General features: G+C 32.1%; 1 protein-coding gene across 17 annotated transcripts in view; it reads left to right on the forward strand.

Annotated features, from left to right (window-relative positions):
• The window catches only part of LOC105224085 (cAMP-specific 3',5'-cyclic phosphodiesterase), a 686,633-nt gene that overhangs the window by 656,645 nt on the left and 8,895 nt on the right, over positions 1 to 21,093 (forward strand). For 10 of the 17 annotated variants that reach the window (XR_007422769.1, XM_049456782.1, XM_049456784.1 and 7 more), the window contains 3 exons: positions 11,451 to 11,555; positions 14,021 to 14,204; positions 15,602 to 15,695. Coding sequence is in view for 16 of the 17 variants with exons in the window: in XM_049456782.1 (XP_049312739.1) it covers positions 11,451 to 11,555; positions 14,021 to 14,204; positions 15,602 to 15,695 (383 nt within the window). In the remaining variant the exon portion in view is untranslated. Of the gene's footprint in view, positions 1 to 3,028; positions 3,303 to 11,450; positions 11,556 to 14,020; positions 14,205 to 15,601; positions 15,696 to 21,093 lie in introns of those variants that run through there. The other 7 variants (XM_049456783.1, XM_049456785.1, XM_049456790.1 and 4 more) reach the window with 3 other exon arrangements.

Raw genomic sequence — 21,093 nt, forward strand, 5'->3', positions numbered from 1 at the left:
ATTAAGACATGAAATTAATTACAGTAATTTATAGAAAAAGCTAGACTCTTAGACTAGGCTCAAGGCATATCAGATTACTATTTTCAATACCTCACTAAGGCTTCTAAAGTAAAAGATGATGATATAATGATGTTATAAGAAAATAATACCCAACTAAACATATTTAGTTGTAGTGGTAAGAAGCCAGTTTTCAAACAAATCTTACACTTAAAACAAAAAATTCAATATATTTCAATAGTCCAAGCGCTGTTTTTAACATTTGGATTCAATGTACCCGAACTCTGGAAAAAATAATCAAGTATTCTATTGTCGCATGCTTTAAACTAAAGAGAAAAAAAATTAAAAATCCAAAATTATTCTTAACGATTAACTTTGAAGCTAATAATATCATGCAACACGTTCCTAGAACAAAACAAAATTTTTTACTGTTTATTTTTTTTTATTTAAATACTATATATAATATTTAGAAATTCTATGAATTAAGAATATTTCTGCCATAAAATTTAGGTGAAATTAGTCACGAAGACCAGCGGGCAAATAATAAAATTAAATATTATTAAAACTCAAGGTAAAGCGCATATAATATATTTAGTTAAATAAACTATAAATATCGCAAAAATCTGTGACACAACGAATTAGATTTAACTAGCACAACAAAAACAAAAAAAAAAACATTTGCTCGCTGGATTTAATTATTATGGTAGGTAAGTGTAAGAGACTCAACGAAACTAATTTGCGCACGCAACAAAAACAATAAAGATAACGCGCGCCAACAACAACAAAACACAACTAGCCGCATTAGCAATAACAATTTACCCACGCCACACACAAACTTACATACATATAAACAAAAGTGTGTCTGGCCTGTGAGAGATAAATCAATTTCCAGCCGGCAAGTAATAGAAATTGTACTATTTAGAGCAAAATAGAGGCAAAAACAAAAACAAAAAACAAATTGAGTAACTTTAACGACGCTACAAAATGAATTGAGCAGCGCAGCGGCAAGCATTTCCAAAAAAAAATATTTCAAATGGTTTTTTTTGCTGTGTGGATTGTTAGTAGTGCCCTTTTTGTTGTTGCTGCTCTTTGCTACCAACACAACATAAACACGAGAATGCTCATTATGACATTGCGAGCGATGACAGCCAAGGAGATTATGAGCTGCGTTGGAAGCGACTCATGAGGAGGAGCAAACGCTTTCATGCGCAGACGATCGCGATGATGATGCTGCTGCTGATGATGAAAATTTAATTTTTATTTCATAATGATGCCGAGTCTAATGATCAACTCGCTCATAATGATGCCGAGTCTGATGATCAACTCGCTCGTAATGATGCTGAGTCTGCTGATGAAACTGCTCATAATGATGCCGCGTGTGATGATGAGGTCGCCACAGCCGGTGGCGGCGCGGAGCAGCAATTGTTGTTATAGAAGTCCGCCGCCAACGAGCGCCAATAAGCACAACGCCGCCGCCAACACCACCGCTGACCGCCGGCAAACCACCCATCAAGATACCGCACGCCGCACACGTCCATATAGTGGGTATATAGTATGCGAGCATATACACATGTGTATGTATGTGCTTTGGGCATACTTGCGCCTTCGCTTATTTGTAGATCGCCGTGGAAGAACATTCCGAACGCGCAGGAAACATTTTTTGTTCAGTTTCAGTTTTGTAAGAAATACGCTCCGACGCTGTGCGATTTTGTTAGCGCGCGGACAATACACAATCGATAGAGTGAGGCCGCATGGCCGCGGGAAATTTCAAAACGCATAACTAAACAATCACACAATACAATTGTGCATTGGAAAAAATCTAAAAAATAACTAAAAAAGAATTTTCAGAAAAAATAGCGATATTTTTACAAACGCTGTTGTGCGCAAAAACGGTCATTGGAGCGTGCGTGTAAGCTCCAGCTGTGCGCAATATTAAGAAAATAGTGAAAAAAAGATATTATGAAAATGCCTGCGCCACAGGAAATATGCGTTTAGTTAAAAATGAGAAAAATTCAAATCAAATTTATTGCATGGTGTGAAAATCTATAGCATTGGACTACATTGAACAAGCAGTTGAGGCCAGTACTACGCACAAGATAAATCGCTGAAAAGAGAATGAGTGCGAAAAGAAGCAGTAACTAATACTAGTGTGAAAAAATTACAAGAATTTTGAAAAATTTGTTATAAAAAAATTACTTAATGCGAGTGAAGAAATGGTCCAATATTAAGCAGAATTGATAAAGAAAAATTGAAAACCGCATAACTCAAAAGAAACGAAGCAGCAAAATATAGAAGCGGTTTGAAAAAAAACTGGCGCTCCAAGCTAAATAGGAAAGTTTAAAAGAAGAATTTTTTATATTTAATAAAAATTAAAAAAAAAATTAAAACTGCATAACTCAAAAGAAAAAAAAAAACTAAAATATATGAGAGGTTTGAGAAAAAAAATAGCACAGCAATCTAAATACGAAAGTTGAAAAGAAAAATTACTTAAAATTAGTAAAAAACGTTAATAAAAATAACAGCTATATATCATAAACCCAAATTAAAACCAAAAAAAAAAAATATTTTAAGACGCAAAAGTTACTACTACACTGTGATTAGACTGACTAAAATAATAATACATATAGCTCTTAAAAAAATTAAAACATAAATATTACAATCAAAATATTATATACACGTATATATGTATATAAAATTACTATAAATGATATCTATTTATTAAATATAATTTGTAAAGTTTAAAAGCTTTTTTATATAAAAATTCGTATATTTATAAATGCAAAAAATTATAATATTTTTTGAAAAAATATACGAAAATATTAAAAAATAAAAATTCATTATTTAAATAATTTATAATAGCTATAAAATATCAGCATTGAAAAAGTGATATAATTTAAAAAATTAAAATAACACAACTTAAAATTATATATTTTAAAACTTAATAAAAAAATTTATACAAATAAACTTGCATTGGCCTTAAATCTCCGAAAAACAAATATAATAAAAGATAAAAACTGTAATAATAACAAAAATTTGTATAAAAAATAAAAACAAATTTATACAAAATTTTTTATAAACTAATTTTATTATAATTAATTATCTCATAACTTATTAAAAAATATCACTCAACACCCTTTAAAAAAGAAATAATAATAAATCAAAATGTTGAACAAAAATTCGGCAAGCTCAGGGTCGCTGCCGCGTGTGCACTCCTTCTTCAACATGATTCCCACAGTGCTGCAAGATGACTTGGCCCTGGCCATAGTCAACGATCCCAACAATATGTTTTCGATAAAGTCACGCAGGTAAACAACAACAAGCGCCATGATTAATGCACTATAATTAAAACTATTAGTAAATAAATAACAAATTCGAAACGAAGGTTGAAAAATGTGTGAGAAAATTGCTATATGAACGATTTGTCGGAAATATTTTGCACTTGTAATACAAAATGCTGCGACGCCACACTGAAAATTGCTTTAAATTCTATTGAATTTTGCAAATAAAAGTTTAATTAGTATTTAAACAATTGTAAAAGTGTTTATTTTAAGTGCACTTGTTAATGCTTAGCTAGATATATTAGTTTAAGTGGAATATATAAAAATATATACACATTAGGGTGGGTCGAAAAACTGAGTATTTAAATTTTTGCTTGGTACTCTGAAAAATAGGGCGTTAAAGACTTCTAAGAAAGACTCTACAAGTATGGGCAGCTATATTTTTTTTATTATATACACATTAGGGTGGGACTAAAAAAAGAAATTTTTTTCCTCGATGCTCTAAGGAATAGGTCTTTGAAAACCTCTAAGAAAGTCGCTACAAGTAAGAGCATCTATATTTTTTTTTTTATTATCAGAACATTTTAATGTTCTATATTAGTAATAAGTATAAAATAAATAAGTTAACAACGGTCGGGATAAAAATAATGAAGCTCGGTTGAATTAAATATTCTAAAAGACAGCTTAAAACTTTGAACACATTCTACCATTTACAAATTTACTTCGAAATCTCTTATGATAGATAATATAAGTAAAAACCGATAGGTGAATTATATTTGATTTTTTTAGAGAACCTACTCTATTGTTTCGTAAATCGTTCTCTACCAGGGGGGATGCTGGTGAAAGCCTCTCTACTTGATACCTAACTTTTTGATACCAATATTCTTGGAATATAATGAAAATATTTACCAAATATAGGCATATTACAAAAAAGCGTTGCCATTTATAACACAAAGGGACACTGTAAATATATGTGATCATTTGAAAACCTATTCCCTTATTTATTCCAGTAATCATAAGTTAAGAAAATTTTATTTAAAAAAAAAAACAAACTTTGGTGCTAACTTGACTTCATATTACAGTCCAATGAAGCATCTCTTATTACGGCATTATAGCTGTGATGTGACCACAGAATACTAAATTGTTATTTACAATTGAGTCGTATCTACTATAAGCAAAAAAATTAAGACTTTGTTCATAATTTTAATGTCCTGAATTTTTTCTTCAAAATCTATGTCGTACCTCACAAAGTAATCTCCTTGTCCCCAAAACACTTGTAACAACGTCATTTCCAATCCTCGAAGCAGTTGTTAAAGTCAATTTCAGGAATAGACTTCAATGCGCATAGCAATTCATATTTAATGTCTTCAATTGACTCAAAACAGTTTCACCGGAGCAGTCGTTTGAGTTTACTTAATCACACGGAGCTAAATCACGATAATACGGTGGTTGTGCCACGATATTGGTTAAAAATTTGGCTAAAGACTCACGATGAATCAATGCAGACAGAGTCGTAGTGTCGTGGTGCAAAAACCAAGATTGTCAGTCCATAATTCCAGCTCCTTTTTTGGATAGCTTGTTGACAGTTTGGTCGGTCGGAAGGAATTCGGAGTGCACAACATCTTGATAATAAAAGAAAACTTTCAACATAACCTTGATTTTTCATCTGCTTTGCCACGTCATTCGGCCGATTGATCGTCTTTTTCCGAGTCTTTAGCATAGATCCAAGCCTCAACGTATAATATACATATATACATTTCATGACTTGGTGGTCGGAAAGCATTGTTTCGCAGATGTTAAAACAAAAAATTTTATTTATGTGGGAACCAATCGTGCTTCCACATAATGGTTGTCACTGATTCTTCCGATATTCCAATGATGCCAGTAAGATCTCTGACTGTTAGTCGTCGATTTTCAAACACCAATTCCTTTATTTTATTTACTTGTTGGTTGTTGATCATCAGTTGATGTTATTGACCGTCCTGGACATGGTCCGCGCCGCCGTCAACGCGTTCTCGGCCCTCTTTGAATATACAATTTGTACCAATCAAAAACCTTTGCTTAGGATAAAAAGTTATCACAAAAGAGGTTTTCAAGCATTCTTAACGTTTTTGTACCAGAAATTTGATTCCGCACACAAGATTTAATTCAACGTCTTTGTTGAATAATTTCACTCATCATAAAAATCGGCGATTGCACTTTGTGTACTTTAAACCAACCTAGAAAAAAAATATTTGACGAATGGTTTTTTGGAATTGGGTTTCGGAGCGCATTTAAATCAAGTCATTCTTCCTTATTATATTTGTATAAATTGGTTTCATATCTTAACAAAGGCTTAAATAAATCTCCTTATAAATAGTTATTGAAAGGATGAAAAATATATTTGTTACATGAACAATTATATAAAGCAATATTAATCAGTAAAGACGTGATTCCTTTATTTCAAATGGTGGAAATGTCAGTATAATAACTTAGTCCCAACTAGCCAAATTTTTAAGATGCTTACAGCATCAATATACGTAAAGGTGAAAAATTTTTGAAATCTTATAACATCATCATAACATAACATCCAAATATAAGTCGAAAACAATTGCTTGAAAGCATTTATACTTTCACACACTTATTGAACTTAATCTTCACTTCTGAAACTATAATTGGGCAAAAGTAATTTCATCAGCGCCTATCTCGCGTCCGTCATGCAAATCACTGGGCCAACAACAAATATTTTAAATATGCAATCAATAATCCTCGCTGATTTGCCGAGCATACAACTCGTGATTATGACGTCAAACTCAAAAAAAAATAAATAGAAATTTTACCACCAACCTGACAATAAAATATATATGTATGTACAAAGATTCTTATATATTTTTACATATATATTGAAAATTGAAAAGCCTCACGTTGGTCACACCTCCAAATAAGACCATGTGACGGCATGGAAACAGTGGCAGGAAATAAAACAAATACGAGAAAAATAGCAGTGAAATGCAAAAGTCTCTTGGCAAAAACATTTTTAATAAGACATTAAAAAATCTGCGTATTCGAAACGCTACTGAATATTTTATGCGCCTGCATTTGTATGTGTATATGTGTGTATGTATAAGTGTCTTGTTAGTGTATTGTTGTTATTGTCAGCTGCTTAATAACTGACTGGCTGCCGCTGCTTGAGGACATTTTTGCTAAAAATAATTTCAACACAAATTCAACGGCCAAAAATTATTAGGAAAAAGCTTAGAAAATTTTGAAATTTGTAAAGAAAATGTGACTCGTCGCATGTTTGTGTGTGTGTGTGTGTATGTGTCGCAGATTTGGTTTTGATTTGATGAGCGAGCATGTGCCAACTGAAGTGGCAACGGCTGGCAATGCTGAATTGTGCGCTTGGCATTTGCCAATGACGTCATACGATAAACGAAATTTGTATTTGAATTATGTGCGTTTTTTATTTAATAAATTGGGGAAAATTTGATTAAGGCGCCCACGCACATTAATACACACTTGAAGTGGTATGAAGAGGCTCATATTTTCTTTTTATGAAAGTAGAAGTCTAGAAACATTTTCTTGCATGTATTGGTGTGCCAATTTTTTAAGTCAAGAACATTCTAATATTTATTAATAATATTTTTTATGCTGTTTTGTTATTTTTATGTATGTATTTATGTATGTTATTTATATACATATATGTATGTATATGAAAAGGAATATATATATATATATTGGCATAGATATCTATTTTCATATAGTATATGCCACTAAATGTTTCGTTAATCATCATACTATTTGTCACACTCAACTCTTCAACACTGCAGCTATGAGTGCCGCCAATGCGCCTCCAAAGTCAGTGCCCTCCTTATTGTTGGACCATGAGTGTCTAGAGCGTCTAGGTAATTGACCGAAGCAATGAGCACAGTGGCAGCTGCTGTAATTAAAATGAGTTTATGGCATAGCCATAGATATATTTACACTTTTATATGCATATATATGTATTTATATATCTATGTACATAAGTATATAGCAGCTTCATGCAACAATTAGTCGACACATGCAGTGCAATCAATTTTACTGTAAATTTATGAACTCATAAGTAGCCTTTTTTATGAGTATTTCTTGACACAAAATCCAGCGTTAAATTATGGCGAAATTAAAAAGCTCAACTCACCAAAAAATACTGGCATTGAAAACGAAATAAAAAAAATCGTAATATTATCAGCTGTCAAGGTGGCCATTGGAATTTTTCCGCATTCCCACGCACGTGCCTTCCACACAAAGCCCGCCTAGAAAAGCGAGAAATGAGAAGAAGAAGAAGCAGTCGGTAAAATAAGTAGCGGCGAATGAAAATGGGCGCGTCATGCAAGCAGCAATACAAATCACTCAACGTTAAGACCCGTTACTCACGCGTGTTGTCAGGAAAGCAATTAAGTTTGCAATTTTTTATAACATATTTTGCTTGCTTAAGCACTTATGCAGCTTTAACCGTCTATAAAAAAATCAATCAACAACGGTAATTATTTCCTTGCACGATCAATTTTCATAAACCGAAATAAATAAAAAAATATAAAAAATAAAAGAAACAAAAAAAAGAATTAAAAAAGGAAATGAAAACAAAGAATCAAAAAAGGCCGCAAATCGCACCTGCTGCGCCGTTAATGACCCTGTATAATTAAAAAGCCATAGTATTCGGCATCTCAAATTAATGCGTAAAATAGCGCAAAGCGATTTTATTTATACCTCAGCGTCTCATACACACTTCTAAGCTTTGATATTGCATTTACGAACTCATCGCAAAAATAGCCTGCGATCAGCAAGCAAACAATACGCAAACAACAACACTAAAACAATAATAAAACAATAACTCAAAATTGTGTAGAACAACAAACGTAGCGGAAAGCAACACTGCAACAACATTATTTGAGCAGGCGAAAGCGGTGTGGAAATTCTTTAAAGGCTCCGGCGGCAATTGGAAAAATAAGCGCACACCCACACCCACACGTTTGCAAATAAAACAGCATTTTGCCAAAAAGCCCACAAAACGTTTGTGTATTTTTGTTTGTGGTGTCGGTGTTGCCATGATTGTGGGCACGTAGTAAAAATGCTAAAATAATATTTGTACATACATCAAATAAATGGCAAGAACCAAATGCCGAAAATAAAAATACTATCAAAATTCCAATGATATATGGCAATATTAGGGCGGATCAGTTGATGGTTAAATAATTACTCACTATTCAAGAAGACCTTTCTTTTTCGCTTAAATAAAAAGGTGTCCGCATAAATATCATAAAGTTTTGTAGTATCTCTGTAATTTTAAAAAATTTTGTTTTCTTAAAAATCTATTAAATAGTATATATTTTCGTTACATTTTATTGGTCCTTATTTCATCCAGATTAGCGCTAGGCTATAGTAAAGGCAATTAGCAAAGACTAGAAACTTCATACAACTCTTAAGAGTAGAGACTAGTAAGAAATTGTGAAAAAAAATCAACTTTTCCCGCATTTCGATAGTTTATATCTTTAAAAATAGCATACTAGTTATTAAATAGAAATTTAAAATTATTTTTCAAAAAAAATTCAAATTTAAATTAAAATTATTTTTGATTAATTAAAAATTTTTAATTAAAAAATTAAAAAAAAAAATTTTTTGTAATTTTTTTTTATAAATTTTTTAATTTATTTTTAATTAATTTAAAGAAATTTTTAATGTTTTCTAGTTTATAAAAATTTTTATAAAAAAAATTTAGTTAAAATTAAAAATTTAATTTTTATGACGCAAAAATGCAAACCATTATAATTAAAAATTTTACTTTTTAATTAAAAATTTGTTTAGTTTTTTGAACTCCACCATATATTCTTAAATAACGTATAAATATACATATAGTATATTTTTATATCTTCTTTTAGTTCAATATCGAGAAGTAGAGTTTTGTTCACCAATAAGTTCTCACGATTCTCCTGAAATTCTTCGACCCATATTCTAAATCAATTAATGTATAATTTGTTTCCACAGTGAAAATTTAGTACTAAATATCTATCTACATATGCTCTAAAAAATTTCCTCCAGAGGCCAATATAAATTAAGCCAAAAATTGCTGCGACCAATTCAGTTTCGGATTGTGGCCAGTTTTATTCATATCTCATTGCCTTTTAAAATTCACATATTTATACTGGAATATCAATATTTCGTGTGTATTTCATAAACTCAAGTGAATATGTGGTCATAAAATATTTATTTTTTAACTCACAAAACAATTCACTACCTTATGATCTAGGAGGACTTAGTTTATGTTAATTTAATCTGGTGAGGCGCACATAAACCAGTTCTGATCCTTGGCGATACAGGATGAACTTCAGTTACCAGGTCCATGAGGAGTAGTCATCCTTTCGGATACCTCCGCTTGACGCGAATTTCAAAAGACTCATACCGTGGGGACCCCAAGTGCTTACAGCGTAGTCTTGTCAATGCGGGACAAATGCGCAAGAGATGCTCCATTGTTTCCCTGATGCCTAGCTATAGACATTACCTGTAGTCTTTTCGAACTGACAGCTCCATTCTGCGGGCGTGTGTTGCCACCAGGCAGTGTACAGTATAAGGAGTTAAGTTCTATAATACCTAGGAAGTAAAAACATGTGAATTTATGTAAAATGCTTACTTTTAAAATAGAGCATGTTTGAATTTTCCTTAAATTTTTAGAGTTTATTTATGTTAATAAATATGTGAATATGACCATAAGATGCAAGGTATCAAATAACTGTTTTTAGAGTATAAAAGTTATATGACGCTTTATTTTTTCCTTTGCCGAGAATGAAACAATGTAATGAAAACAACAAACAAACAATAGCATATATGTTCCGTGTAGCAGTTATATAGATAATGAGATATTTGCAACTTTTGCATAAAAAAACTATTAGTTTGAAGGAAGAATATTCTCTAGACGATTTTCTATTATACAATATTATTATCTAAAATACTGTAATGCAAAATTTTATGATCTCCAAAAACATTCTTATTAGTTTTTTTCCCTAAAAGAACACCTTTAAATGCTATGCTCTACGTTAGACAACAATTGATCAAGCATTTATGCATCTGCCTTATAAATGTTGTGTTGCTCATACGACATGGTACACTGTGTTAAATTGAAAATATATAATTATACATTTACATATTATAATATTTTAGGACTAAAACTTAAACTTCAAGTGATGGTAACAAAAACCAAAAAAATAATATCGTGAAATTTCGAACACCCTAATATATACTTATGTATTATATAAATAAATCATTAATATGTGAGGTGAAGAAAATTAAATAATTAAAAAGATATATTTAGTATGAATGTTAACTTAAAAGTATCAAAGAACTATTTATGTTTGTGTTAATATATATATATATATATGTATATGGGTTTTAGTATGTTAATTATGGATATACTCGGTCATACATACATATATGCTCACATTATTTGCTATTCGAATATATGATCGCTAAGTAAGCGCTTCAAATTTTTTTAATACAGTTCATTTCTCTTAGTAATAAGTAATATATATATATAATATATAATATATATATATAATATTATTTTTTGTTTTAAAGCTATTTTTCCTACTCCCCAAATATAAATTTATATATATATATGTACCTGTAGTATATACTTATATACGAGCGTATAAAAATAGTGGCGTAAACATCTTAAAATTTTTGAATGATTTTTAACAGCTTTGCTTTACATTTTTTTCAGTGAACATTTTATTATTTATGTTTCTGCTTACAAATATGAAAAAATGTATATATGTATAGTAAATAAGTTCAATTAACTTTTCTCATATCGATATGACATCTCTGGCTCGTAGATCGTAAAAAACGCAAGAAATACAAAGATTAATCTTTTTTTTTTCAAATATATATTCCGCTTTAAACCTTTATTTAGTTTAAAAACCAATATTAGCAATTTAATTATTTATGTTAACTTATTTCCATTGCTAGCGCAGCTTGAGGAAAAATTATATAAATTTCTGCTTTCTATAAATATGTAATGTAAAAATGTTTGTATGTACTTAAACTTGTATATATCAAATTATAAGCATCAATATTGCCATTAGCTATTATAATATTATTTTTTATTATACAATTTCCTTCATTTCCTTCAATTTTAACACCCTTTGTTTTTCTTCTTATTTACAGCCATGGCGAGGATCTTATTGTGACACCATTTGCCCAAATTTTGGCCAGCTTACGTTCGGTGCGCAACAATCTCTTAAGTCTGACAAATGTACAAGCATCCAACAAGTAAGTATGCGTGCGCCTAAAAGCATACAAAAAGCACACACACACACAAAATTTTGCCCATTTGTTATTATTCTACTATTTGAGTGCATCAATGTTTTTTAAAGAGAATTTTTCTAAAATTTATTAAAGTGTTTTCTACTAACCCCTCGTGTTTGTTCATCCAAATAATAATGCTAATAACTGATTTGAATATTTTCACAATGCATATTTTAAAATATTTTTTAACTTAACAGAGAATGTTGTATGTAGCAACGTAGCCCCAATTAAACTGTGTTGAAATGTGTCATAAATCTCTGACAGTTGCTCTAAATGAATTTATTTGAAATTTATGCAGAAAACAGTTAAATCGAAACAGTTATTTGGTAAATAGTGAATTTTGAGAGATAAATTTAAGTGTTTGTGGCAGTGGAGCAATAAATTGGGAAGAAGTGTTCTAAATGTTTAATTTTATGTATTTTTTTGGAAAATAGTATATTGATGAGGCGTGAGCTTATTTAAAAAAAAATAAAAGCTCTCCGCTTAAGTAAAGGAATATTTGTCAAGTAAGGCAAATGCACCACTTGTACATCGTAATAAATATTTTAAATATTTTTTTTTGTTTAAAAATATCCAAGTACCTCTAAAATATATGTCCAAATGATCAAGGAGCTGAGCCATGCCCATCTGACCGTCTGTCTGTATATACGAGAACCTTTCGAGGTATCGATCTAAAATTTTACATGCGTTCTTTTCTCGCCAATTGTCCGCTCATTTGTTCGAATCACCGTTGTCGGACAACTATAGCATATAGGGGTCATACAAACTGAACCATTGGATTTAATGTCTTGTATAGAAAACTATCTCATTTGAAGAGATATATACACGAAATTTAGCATGAATAATTATCTGAAGCATTAATGCAATATACGAAGAAATTTTTCAGACCGTATCATTATAGCATATAGCTGCCATACAAACCGAACCGTTGGATTCAAGTACTTGTATGGACAACTTTTTTATTTGACGAGATATCTTCACAAAATTTGGCATGAATAATTATCTGAAGCATTAATGCAATATCCGAAAAAAAATTTCAGATCTGATCACTTTAGCATTTATATGACATACAAACTGAAAATCAAGTTGTAAGGCATCTTTTGTATTTGTGAAGGGTACTATAGCTTCGGTTCAACCGAAATTAAATTTTTTTCTTCTTCTTGTTAAAATGTTAAAATTTTTATACAAAATTGTAAACATTCTGTTTTTTTGCTTTAACCTAGCCCCATTTCGCTCCACTGTCACATAAACGTCGCATAGCTTTTGCTGCTTAAATTCAACACTTGCCCCCAGATAAATATTATGTGTAACTCCCACTTTAAATTTTTTCAAAAAGTTTTTAATATTCACATTGAAATTCTTTTAAATGTTACCCACACTGAATCGATGGCCGTAACTTCAAACACATACCCTTATAATACTGTTATCTTAATTGTATATTCCAATTATGAAAACACACTAAATATATGTCACTAATATAAACACCCCCCTTTTTAAAAAAAATTATTTAAATAAATATATATTTATAAAGTAAATTTTAAACCAATATTATTGTTGTTCACCAAAGTAAAAAAAAAAAACAACAACAAGTGTTTACTTTGTTTTTTTGATATACGTATTTTTTCTCTCTGTCTTTTTCTCTTTCTCTTCCTGTTTGGTCCTTCCCGCATTTTGATGTCAACCAAAAATATGTATTTTCGCTCTACACATACAAACATAAACATGTACACGATTTCGATTTCATATATTTCAATATGTGTATTATTATTTCGTTGAATCATTTGTAACGGTCGAATTGCGAAAATATTTTCATTTGATGCCAAAAACAACAACACAAAATTGAAATTGTGCAAAAATTATTTATCCCAAAAAATATATTTAAAACTAAATTCAACGACAAATAACAAATATTACCAACTGCAACAACAACAATAAACCTAAAATTAAAAAAAAACTACAACTTTCCAAAAAAATATAAATAATTAATTAACAAACTTTACGCCAATTAACTAATTATAAATGCCGCCACTAACACATTGGCAATAACGAAAACAACAAAATTTTTTTCACACCTTTTGCATTTTCGTCCTGCGTGCCGTTTGACCGTTTGTTGTCCATTTTCTGCTCGTTTCAACTCATTTGTGTTTATTGTTATATTGTCCTTATTGTTGTTGTTGTCGCTGCTGCGTTTGCAATGTTATTGTTGTGTTGATTATTATTTTTTACCGTTTTGCTTGCTTTGTCCGTTCGTTTATTTTATCGCTTTGTTTTCGTTTTTTTATTCTGCTCTTTTTGTCATAACTTTTTCATGCGAAAAATTTTGTATGCGCTCTCGTGTGCTTTCTACGTTTGTGTCTCGGCTTGTGTGTTTGTATGTGTATTTGTGTGTGTGTCTCTTGTCTTTTGGAACAAATAATTAATGCGAAAAGATCCAGGCGCCCAACACAATCGTCCAGCGTGGGACGTGCATCCACAGCCGGCGTTCAATTGGTCCAAGGCGATGAATCCTACACACGTTTGGCCACAGACACCATCGAGGAGTTGGACTGGTGTTTGGACCAACTGGAGACCATACAGACACATCGCAGTGTATCGGACATGGCATCGCTCAAGGTGAGTTCGCAGAATTTTTGGAAAAATAATATAAATTAGTTACTTTATTTGATTTGTGTTAATTTAGGCGAGTTTGAAAATACCTTATGTTAGTTTAGTAGGCAAAACGTCAGTTGTCATCTCAAGATAATTTATTCTTTGATTTATACAATGTTTATTTTCATAAGATAAGAACTGTAGATAGGAAAATTATTACGAAAAAATAAAGCTGGACTGCTTATCCAGTCAAATTCGCTGGATTCCTTGGATGTCGTAGGCGATTTTTAGCAGGACCCCAAACAAAATGTGTTTAGTAATGAAGAGAGCTTCCTGAGTAATCGTTATAAAACTTAATATTACTATAAATGAATAATCATTACTAGTCAAAATTTGACAAAATTACAGCTGCCCATAAAAATTGATTTTTCTTGAAACAAGTACCCTTTATTAAAAATCATATTCCTTCCATCACAACCTGAGAAATGTATCAGAAAAAGTAGTGTGAAAATTTCTGGTCAATCGGTTCAACCGGTCACGGTAAGGTCCTTGTAAGGAAAACTTTTTTTCTCGACAAGTTATTGTCACGAAATTTGGCATATACTATTATTTAAAGCATCTCTACAAAATGCTAGGAAATTATTCAGATTGGGCAACCAAAGCATATGGCTGTCATATAAGCTGACCCATCCAACTCAAGTCCTTGTATGGAAAAATTTTTAATTTCACGAAATTTAGTGTAGATTACTGTTCCAAATAACGGTATAACTTCCGAAGAAATTGCTCAGATCGGCTCACTATAAAATAAAGGTACCACACAGACTGATCGAACAAACTAAAGTCCTTATAACGAAAACTTGCTAATTCCTCTAGGCACCGTCACGAAATTTGGCATAGATTATTAATTAAAGCATACCTACAACTAGTAAAGATATTATTCAGATTCGACAATCATAGCATATAGCTGTCATATAAGCTAACCGATCAAACTAAATCCTTGTATGGACAACTTTTTTATTCCTCAAGGCTTCTTCACGAAATTTGGTGTGGATTACTGTCCAAAGTAAAGGTATAATTTCCAAAGAAAGTTTCTAAATCGGATCACTATAACATATTGGTCTATTACTCCGAAGTAGTTCAATTTTGATACCAGAAAGAGTAATCTCTTTAATAAAAGTAAAAAAAAATAAAATTTTTAATAGCAGCTACTAGAACTAGGGCTAGGACAAAGAAGAGTCAATAAGTTATTGTTTTATTAAATTGTTATTAATTATGCTCATTTAATTAAAAAATATATATTATCATCTTAAATTAGTATTATATGAAATGTATTATGACTCCTGCTATATTTACAAGCTCAACTAATCAATAATTTTATGTCTCATTCTCTCTTTCTCTCTCTCTGTATTTTCTACGTGCAGTTCAAGCGTATGCTCAATAAAGAATTATCACACTTCAGCGAGTCGAGCAGATCTGGCAATCAAATATCGGAGTATATTTGTTCCACATTTTTGGGTGAGTAATAAAAACGCTTTAATAACTCTACAAACATTCCTTAAAAATATTTTACATACATACATACACACTTATATTAGTAAAGTTTGTTCAGCAAAAATATTGGTTTAGAGAATTGTAAAATAACCTAAACTCACGCACATAAAAAGGAAATGAAAACCTTTGAGGCAATAAAACAGTAGCTTTTTTCTCAAATAAGATTCTGCGCACTGCCAACACGAAATAACCGTAAAAACTTAGAGTTTGATTGCTGCATGTCGAAATTAATGCCAAAAGGCTTAAGTTGTTAGGTTCACGGATGTGCTTGTACTTGTATATGTACCTGTATGAAGTTGTGCTTCCAGCTTTTTATCACTTTCATGAGCACAGAGTTTTACATAAAGATAAATTTGAACACTGTATGGGATTTATTTAAGCATAAATGAATATATAGTACATAAATATACACATATATATAAGTATGTCTGTATGTAACCAATGTTGGATATGCTTGTGGATTCACTAAGCAATACGCTCTTTGATATTATGAAGTGAGAAGTTGGTTTATTTGAACTAGGCTTTAATTATTTCAAACAAATATAATAGAGTCAATAACCCACGGTCATCATATCTAATATCAAATTTGATTTATTACATATTTATTCAAGTTATATCAGTACGTATCCCTATCAATAGTCTATTCCCATAAATAGTCATTCTAGTGATACCTTAACTTTGTATGAATATGAAGGGAATCATTAGAATATTATGTGGAATGACTGAATATGTTTTGTGCTTCTAAAATACACGTGCTAGCTGCCGGTCAATTGCTGATAGAGCATTTTGAGTGACGTTAAGGAATTTGCATTTTGAACATAGTTCATATTGGACCGATTAAACTTGTCACAAGTTAGTGCAGACATCAGAAAATTTCCATAAGTTGGACTTCCAATTGTTTCTGCATTTACCACATACTCGAAATCTGGTTCCCATGACTTATTCCTATTCTCCGACCGCAAAAAAATGTTCGTGGAGAAAACGTCCGCCGATACTGAAACCCATTTCGAACAAACGAATATCTGAATTTCTGGGTACTAATTTTACATATCGTCACCTAAAACACAAAATTTCATAGTATACATACATATATACAAGTATGTTTCAATTTATCGGCCGCATCATAAGCGAAATCAGTTGGAACATTGTTTTGTGAAATAACATTTTTTTCTTTTCTCAATACACCGGCTTCTTTTGGATATCGGCTGCTAATAGATCAAATCCAATGCACAGTAATATAGCTTATTAATTATTTTACAATTTTTTAATAATTATTTTACAATATCAGAGATTTTCGATGATAATAATTCCTTTTAAATCGCCTGAGAAATTATTTTTATTCGATTGAGTATCTCTATAATACCAATTATATTGATTTACAATAATCCTAAGTATTCAGAATAAATTAATTGAACTAACATTTGGTAGCTATTAATCCCGTCATTCATTCTTCCTGCTTAAATGCAGGTGTTTCGCTAAATTTAATACTTTTCCTTAACAAATCTTTCAACGGCACGAATATATGAAACTTGCTGCCACCCCACCTCGCCGCTTACTTTGCAACACCCTCAAATCATGTGTAAGTTACATTCGTGTAGAATTGTCTAAATATACGAAATTGTAAATTGCGCGTACAAATCAGCTGTCATGCCCACAATTGCTCAAAAGTGGGATCACTGCAGCCGTGTTTGCCATTTTGCGGCGCAATTCATAATTTCTTGCATTCTCAAAGCAAGAATTTTAATCACAACTATGCGGGCATTCAAAGCTAAAGCCATAACAAGCGAACGGCCTGCCACTCACGAATTGACGTCGCCAGCTTAGTTACTCAATCAACGCCGGCACACCGTGAGCCAAAGTAGAAATGGCAATAAAAGTGTAATAAAATCTCACTTGCTGCTTTCGCGAGAGATACAATTTTATGCATTTTCCTTGTTTCTATTTTTCGCATTTCATAACGAGTTAGATTTTCTGCGCACCATGAGTTATTTTTAATTTAAAATTTAAATTAAGTACCAGTCGGCAGACGTGCAACTCACACAGGCACACACACACTTACAGAGAGTGCGAAAAATCGCCAGTTGGTGTGTAAACCAATCTGCACACGAAGGCGGCGAGCGTTCAAGCGCACACTTGACGATTTGACTAACTAAACTAAATACACAGCTTAGGTTAGCCACTAGGTACGCGGGCACTTGAGTGAATTGCTAGACATACTCATAAATGTTATATGTATATATATTAAGGAGTGTCCAAAAAAATTGCATGTTTTTATGTTGGAAGGGAGATACAAATTTTTCTAACTGATAATAAGAAAAAAAAAACCGTTAGGCGATTGAGCTTCCCGTTACAATTAAAATCTAATACTTGATGAGCCTTTCTTAGGCGTCTATAAACCAATTTTCAGTTTACTAAGCGAAAAAAAAATTGTTTGCTGACCCACCCTAATGTATATAAATTTACAAAAAAACGGTATATACGACTACCACAGTCACTTTCTATGGCATTTGGCTGAATTTGTACGCCAGTCTGTCATTGTCGGTATTTGCTACGTGCAACAACAATGTATGTGAAACGTTTTAAGTTTAACTCTTACTCTGCCGTTGCATACACTCAGGCGCGCAAACCAATTTCGCGCAGAATTTCAAATTTTCCTTTTTGTGAATGCGTAGAAAAGTAGGGAAAATAAAGTGGTTACAAAATATTTCACTACAGCAGCCGTCTTATAGCAAACAAAGTCTGCGAAATTGGAGCAGCAACGAGAATTTAATAAGCCCAGAAATATGCAGGGAGTAAACACAAATAGCTGTGGAGGAAGAAAGTTGAAAGCTATCGCATTGAAAGTGCAAATACTTTAAATTAGATTATGGAGCAGATACGCTGCGCGAAAGTAAGAATATGAAATTTTGTTTTTGTTTAGAAAAGCACGCTTTTTTATTTATGAACCATGTCGTAACTTTGGCTTTGTTTACGTTGAATTGAGCGAAAAGAGAAAGCGAGCAAGAGTTGTTTGAAAATCACTTAGTTTACTTGCAATAATCGAGGAAATTTATAATTACATATTATGTTTTTATAAGCAGCGAAGCAACCTTGAAAAAACGCTTGGAACACTTAACTGCCGAAATGTCGCAACTCCGAAAAATTAGCAAAAATTACTTCACATCTTTCAATCCATCAATATATTTCTCTTATTTCCAACTTTATGGAGGACGTCTCATATAATAATTCCCATAATTCATTGAATGTAGCAGGAGCCTACTTTTTCACAAGAAACGCCTATACCCAACTATATAAAAAAATAGACAATAAATCAGTTAATAACAAAAACTGACTTCCGAATTAATTTTTTTTAAATAAAATTTTTGCAAGCAACTACAATTTTCGAAAGTATTTGATGTTCGATTTCCCCTGAATTCGATTTTTCTCCTTTTCCTGCTTGGAATTAGATTAGATTAGATAAATAAATGAGGATTGCATCCCAACCTAAGTTCTACTGTGTCCCCTCCTAAGTCACAACGATTCGCTTAGCCCCAGCATATTGATAAATTCCAATATACTTCTAGGTGCTATAGGAACGATGTGATCCTTTTTTGGAAACATGAAACCAAGGGCCTTTATCCTGCGCCAACAGGTTTCCGTGCAATCAATTAGCAGGTGTTCTGGAGTTTTAGACTCCATGTCGCAAAACCGGCAATTTGCACTGAAAGTTATATAAGTGCTTCTTGAGCTTAAAATGACCAGTGTATGTAGAACGCGACAAGTAGCCTGAGTTTGTCCCTTGTGACGTTGATAGTTGATTACATATTTAAACCTTTTAAGGTTGTAACCACCCATTAGCAACTTGGCATGGCGCATGCCTTGGAGTTGTTGCCAATACCTCCCCCTGCCCAGTTCTTCACCTTTGCGAAACAGTTTCTTTATTTTATGGGGACTAACAACAATGAATGATTCTGCTTGCAAACTGTTATTTACTTGAGTTCTTGAAATAAACTTGATCATATCAATATTCCCGCAATAGGTGTGGGACTTTGCTGAGATTTTGTAAATGTCTCCGATATTATTAGCCATTATTTTAAGAGGCTTAATAAAAATTATTAGTTGTGAGGATTGACAACAGTTTAGTGATACAATTGTTTGGACTTTGGGAGAAAGCTTAGACGATAAAAAAATGTAGGCCTCTAATATCTTTTCTTCTCAACTAAATGTAAATCCCACTAGCATCAATTTCTTTCATCTTTGATATACCACAGACCATGCCTAACTTTACGAAATCCCTTCCATAGCACTACTTCTCACCTTATTACGAGTGAGAACTCGTGAGAAATAAGTGACTTACATTTATTTCTTAAATAAAATCTTTTCTTTTCACATTTAATACAAAAATAAGATTGATATTAAAATGTAGCCTACCTTTAGGCGCAGGAAAAGAAATCAAATGCTAAAATATCGTTAATAAAGATATTTGTTTAAGAGCTTGATAACTTTTTAAAAAAAAAAAACGCATAAAATTTGCAAAATCTCATCGTTTCTTTATTTGAAACGTTAGATTGGGTTCATGACATTTACTTTTTGAATGAAGATAATTCATAATTTAAATGTTGACCGACCGCGGGCTGCGTTATTTTAGGTTGGTCCATTCGGAAAGTCCCATTTTGGGCAACTTTTCGAGCATTTCGGCCGGAATATAGCCCGAATATTTCTTCGGAAATGTTGTCTTCCAAAGGGCTGGCAATAGTTTGGCTGGCTTATTTCTGTAGACTTTAGACTTGACGTAGCCCCACAAAAAAATAGTCTAAAGGCGTTAAATGCATTGATCTTGGTTGGCCTAAACTTACGGGTCCATTTTCTTGAGATGAATTGTTGTCGCGAAGTTTTTCCCTCAAAATGGCCATAGAATCGCGAGCTGTGTGGCATGTAGCGCCATCTTGTTGAAACCACACTGTCAACCAAGTTCAGTTCCTTCCATTTGTATGGCAACAAAAAGAGTTTGTTAGCATCGAACGATAGCGATCGCCATTTCACCGTAACGTTGCGTCCAAACAGCATCTTTGAAAAAATTACGGTCCAATGAATTGCCACAGCGTACAAAACCACACCAAACGAGTGCATTTTTCGGGATTGCATGGGCAGCTTCTTGAACACGGCTTTCTGGTTGCTCTTCACCCCAAATGCGGGCCAATTTTGCTTATTTTACGTAGCCATTCAACCAGAAATGAATCCTCATCGCTGAACAAAATTTTTGTCGATAAACACATTTCGAAACCGAAACACTGATTTTGGTAAATAAAAAACTTACACTGATTTGCAAGGCGTTGCTCGGTTAGTAAGTTCTATTCATGATTGAAATGTCAAATTAAAATGT

This window comes from Bactrocera dorsalis, chromosome 4, assembly GCF_023373825.1.
Source record: "Bactrocera dorsalis isolate Fly_Bdor chromosome 4, ASM2337382v1, whole genome shotgun sequence".
Taxonomy (NCBI): domain Eukaryota; kingdom Metazoa; phylum Arthropoda; class Insecta; order Diptera; family Tephritidae; genus Bactrocera; species Bactrocera dorsalis.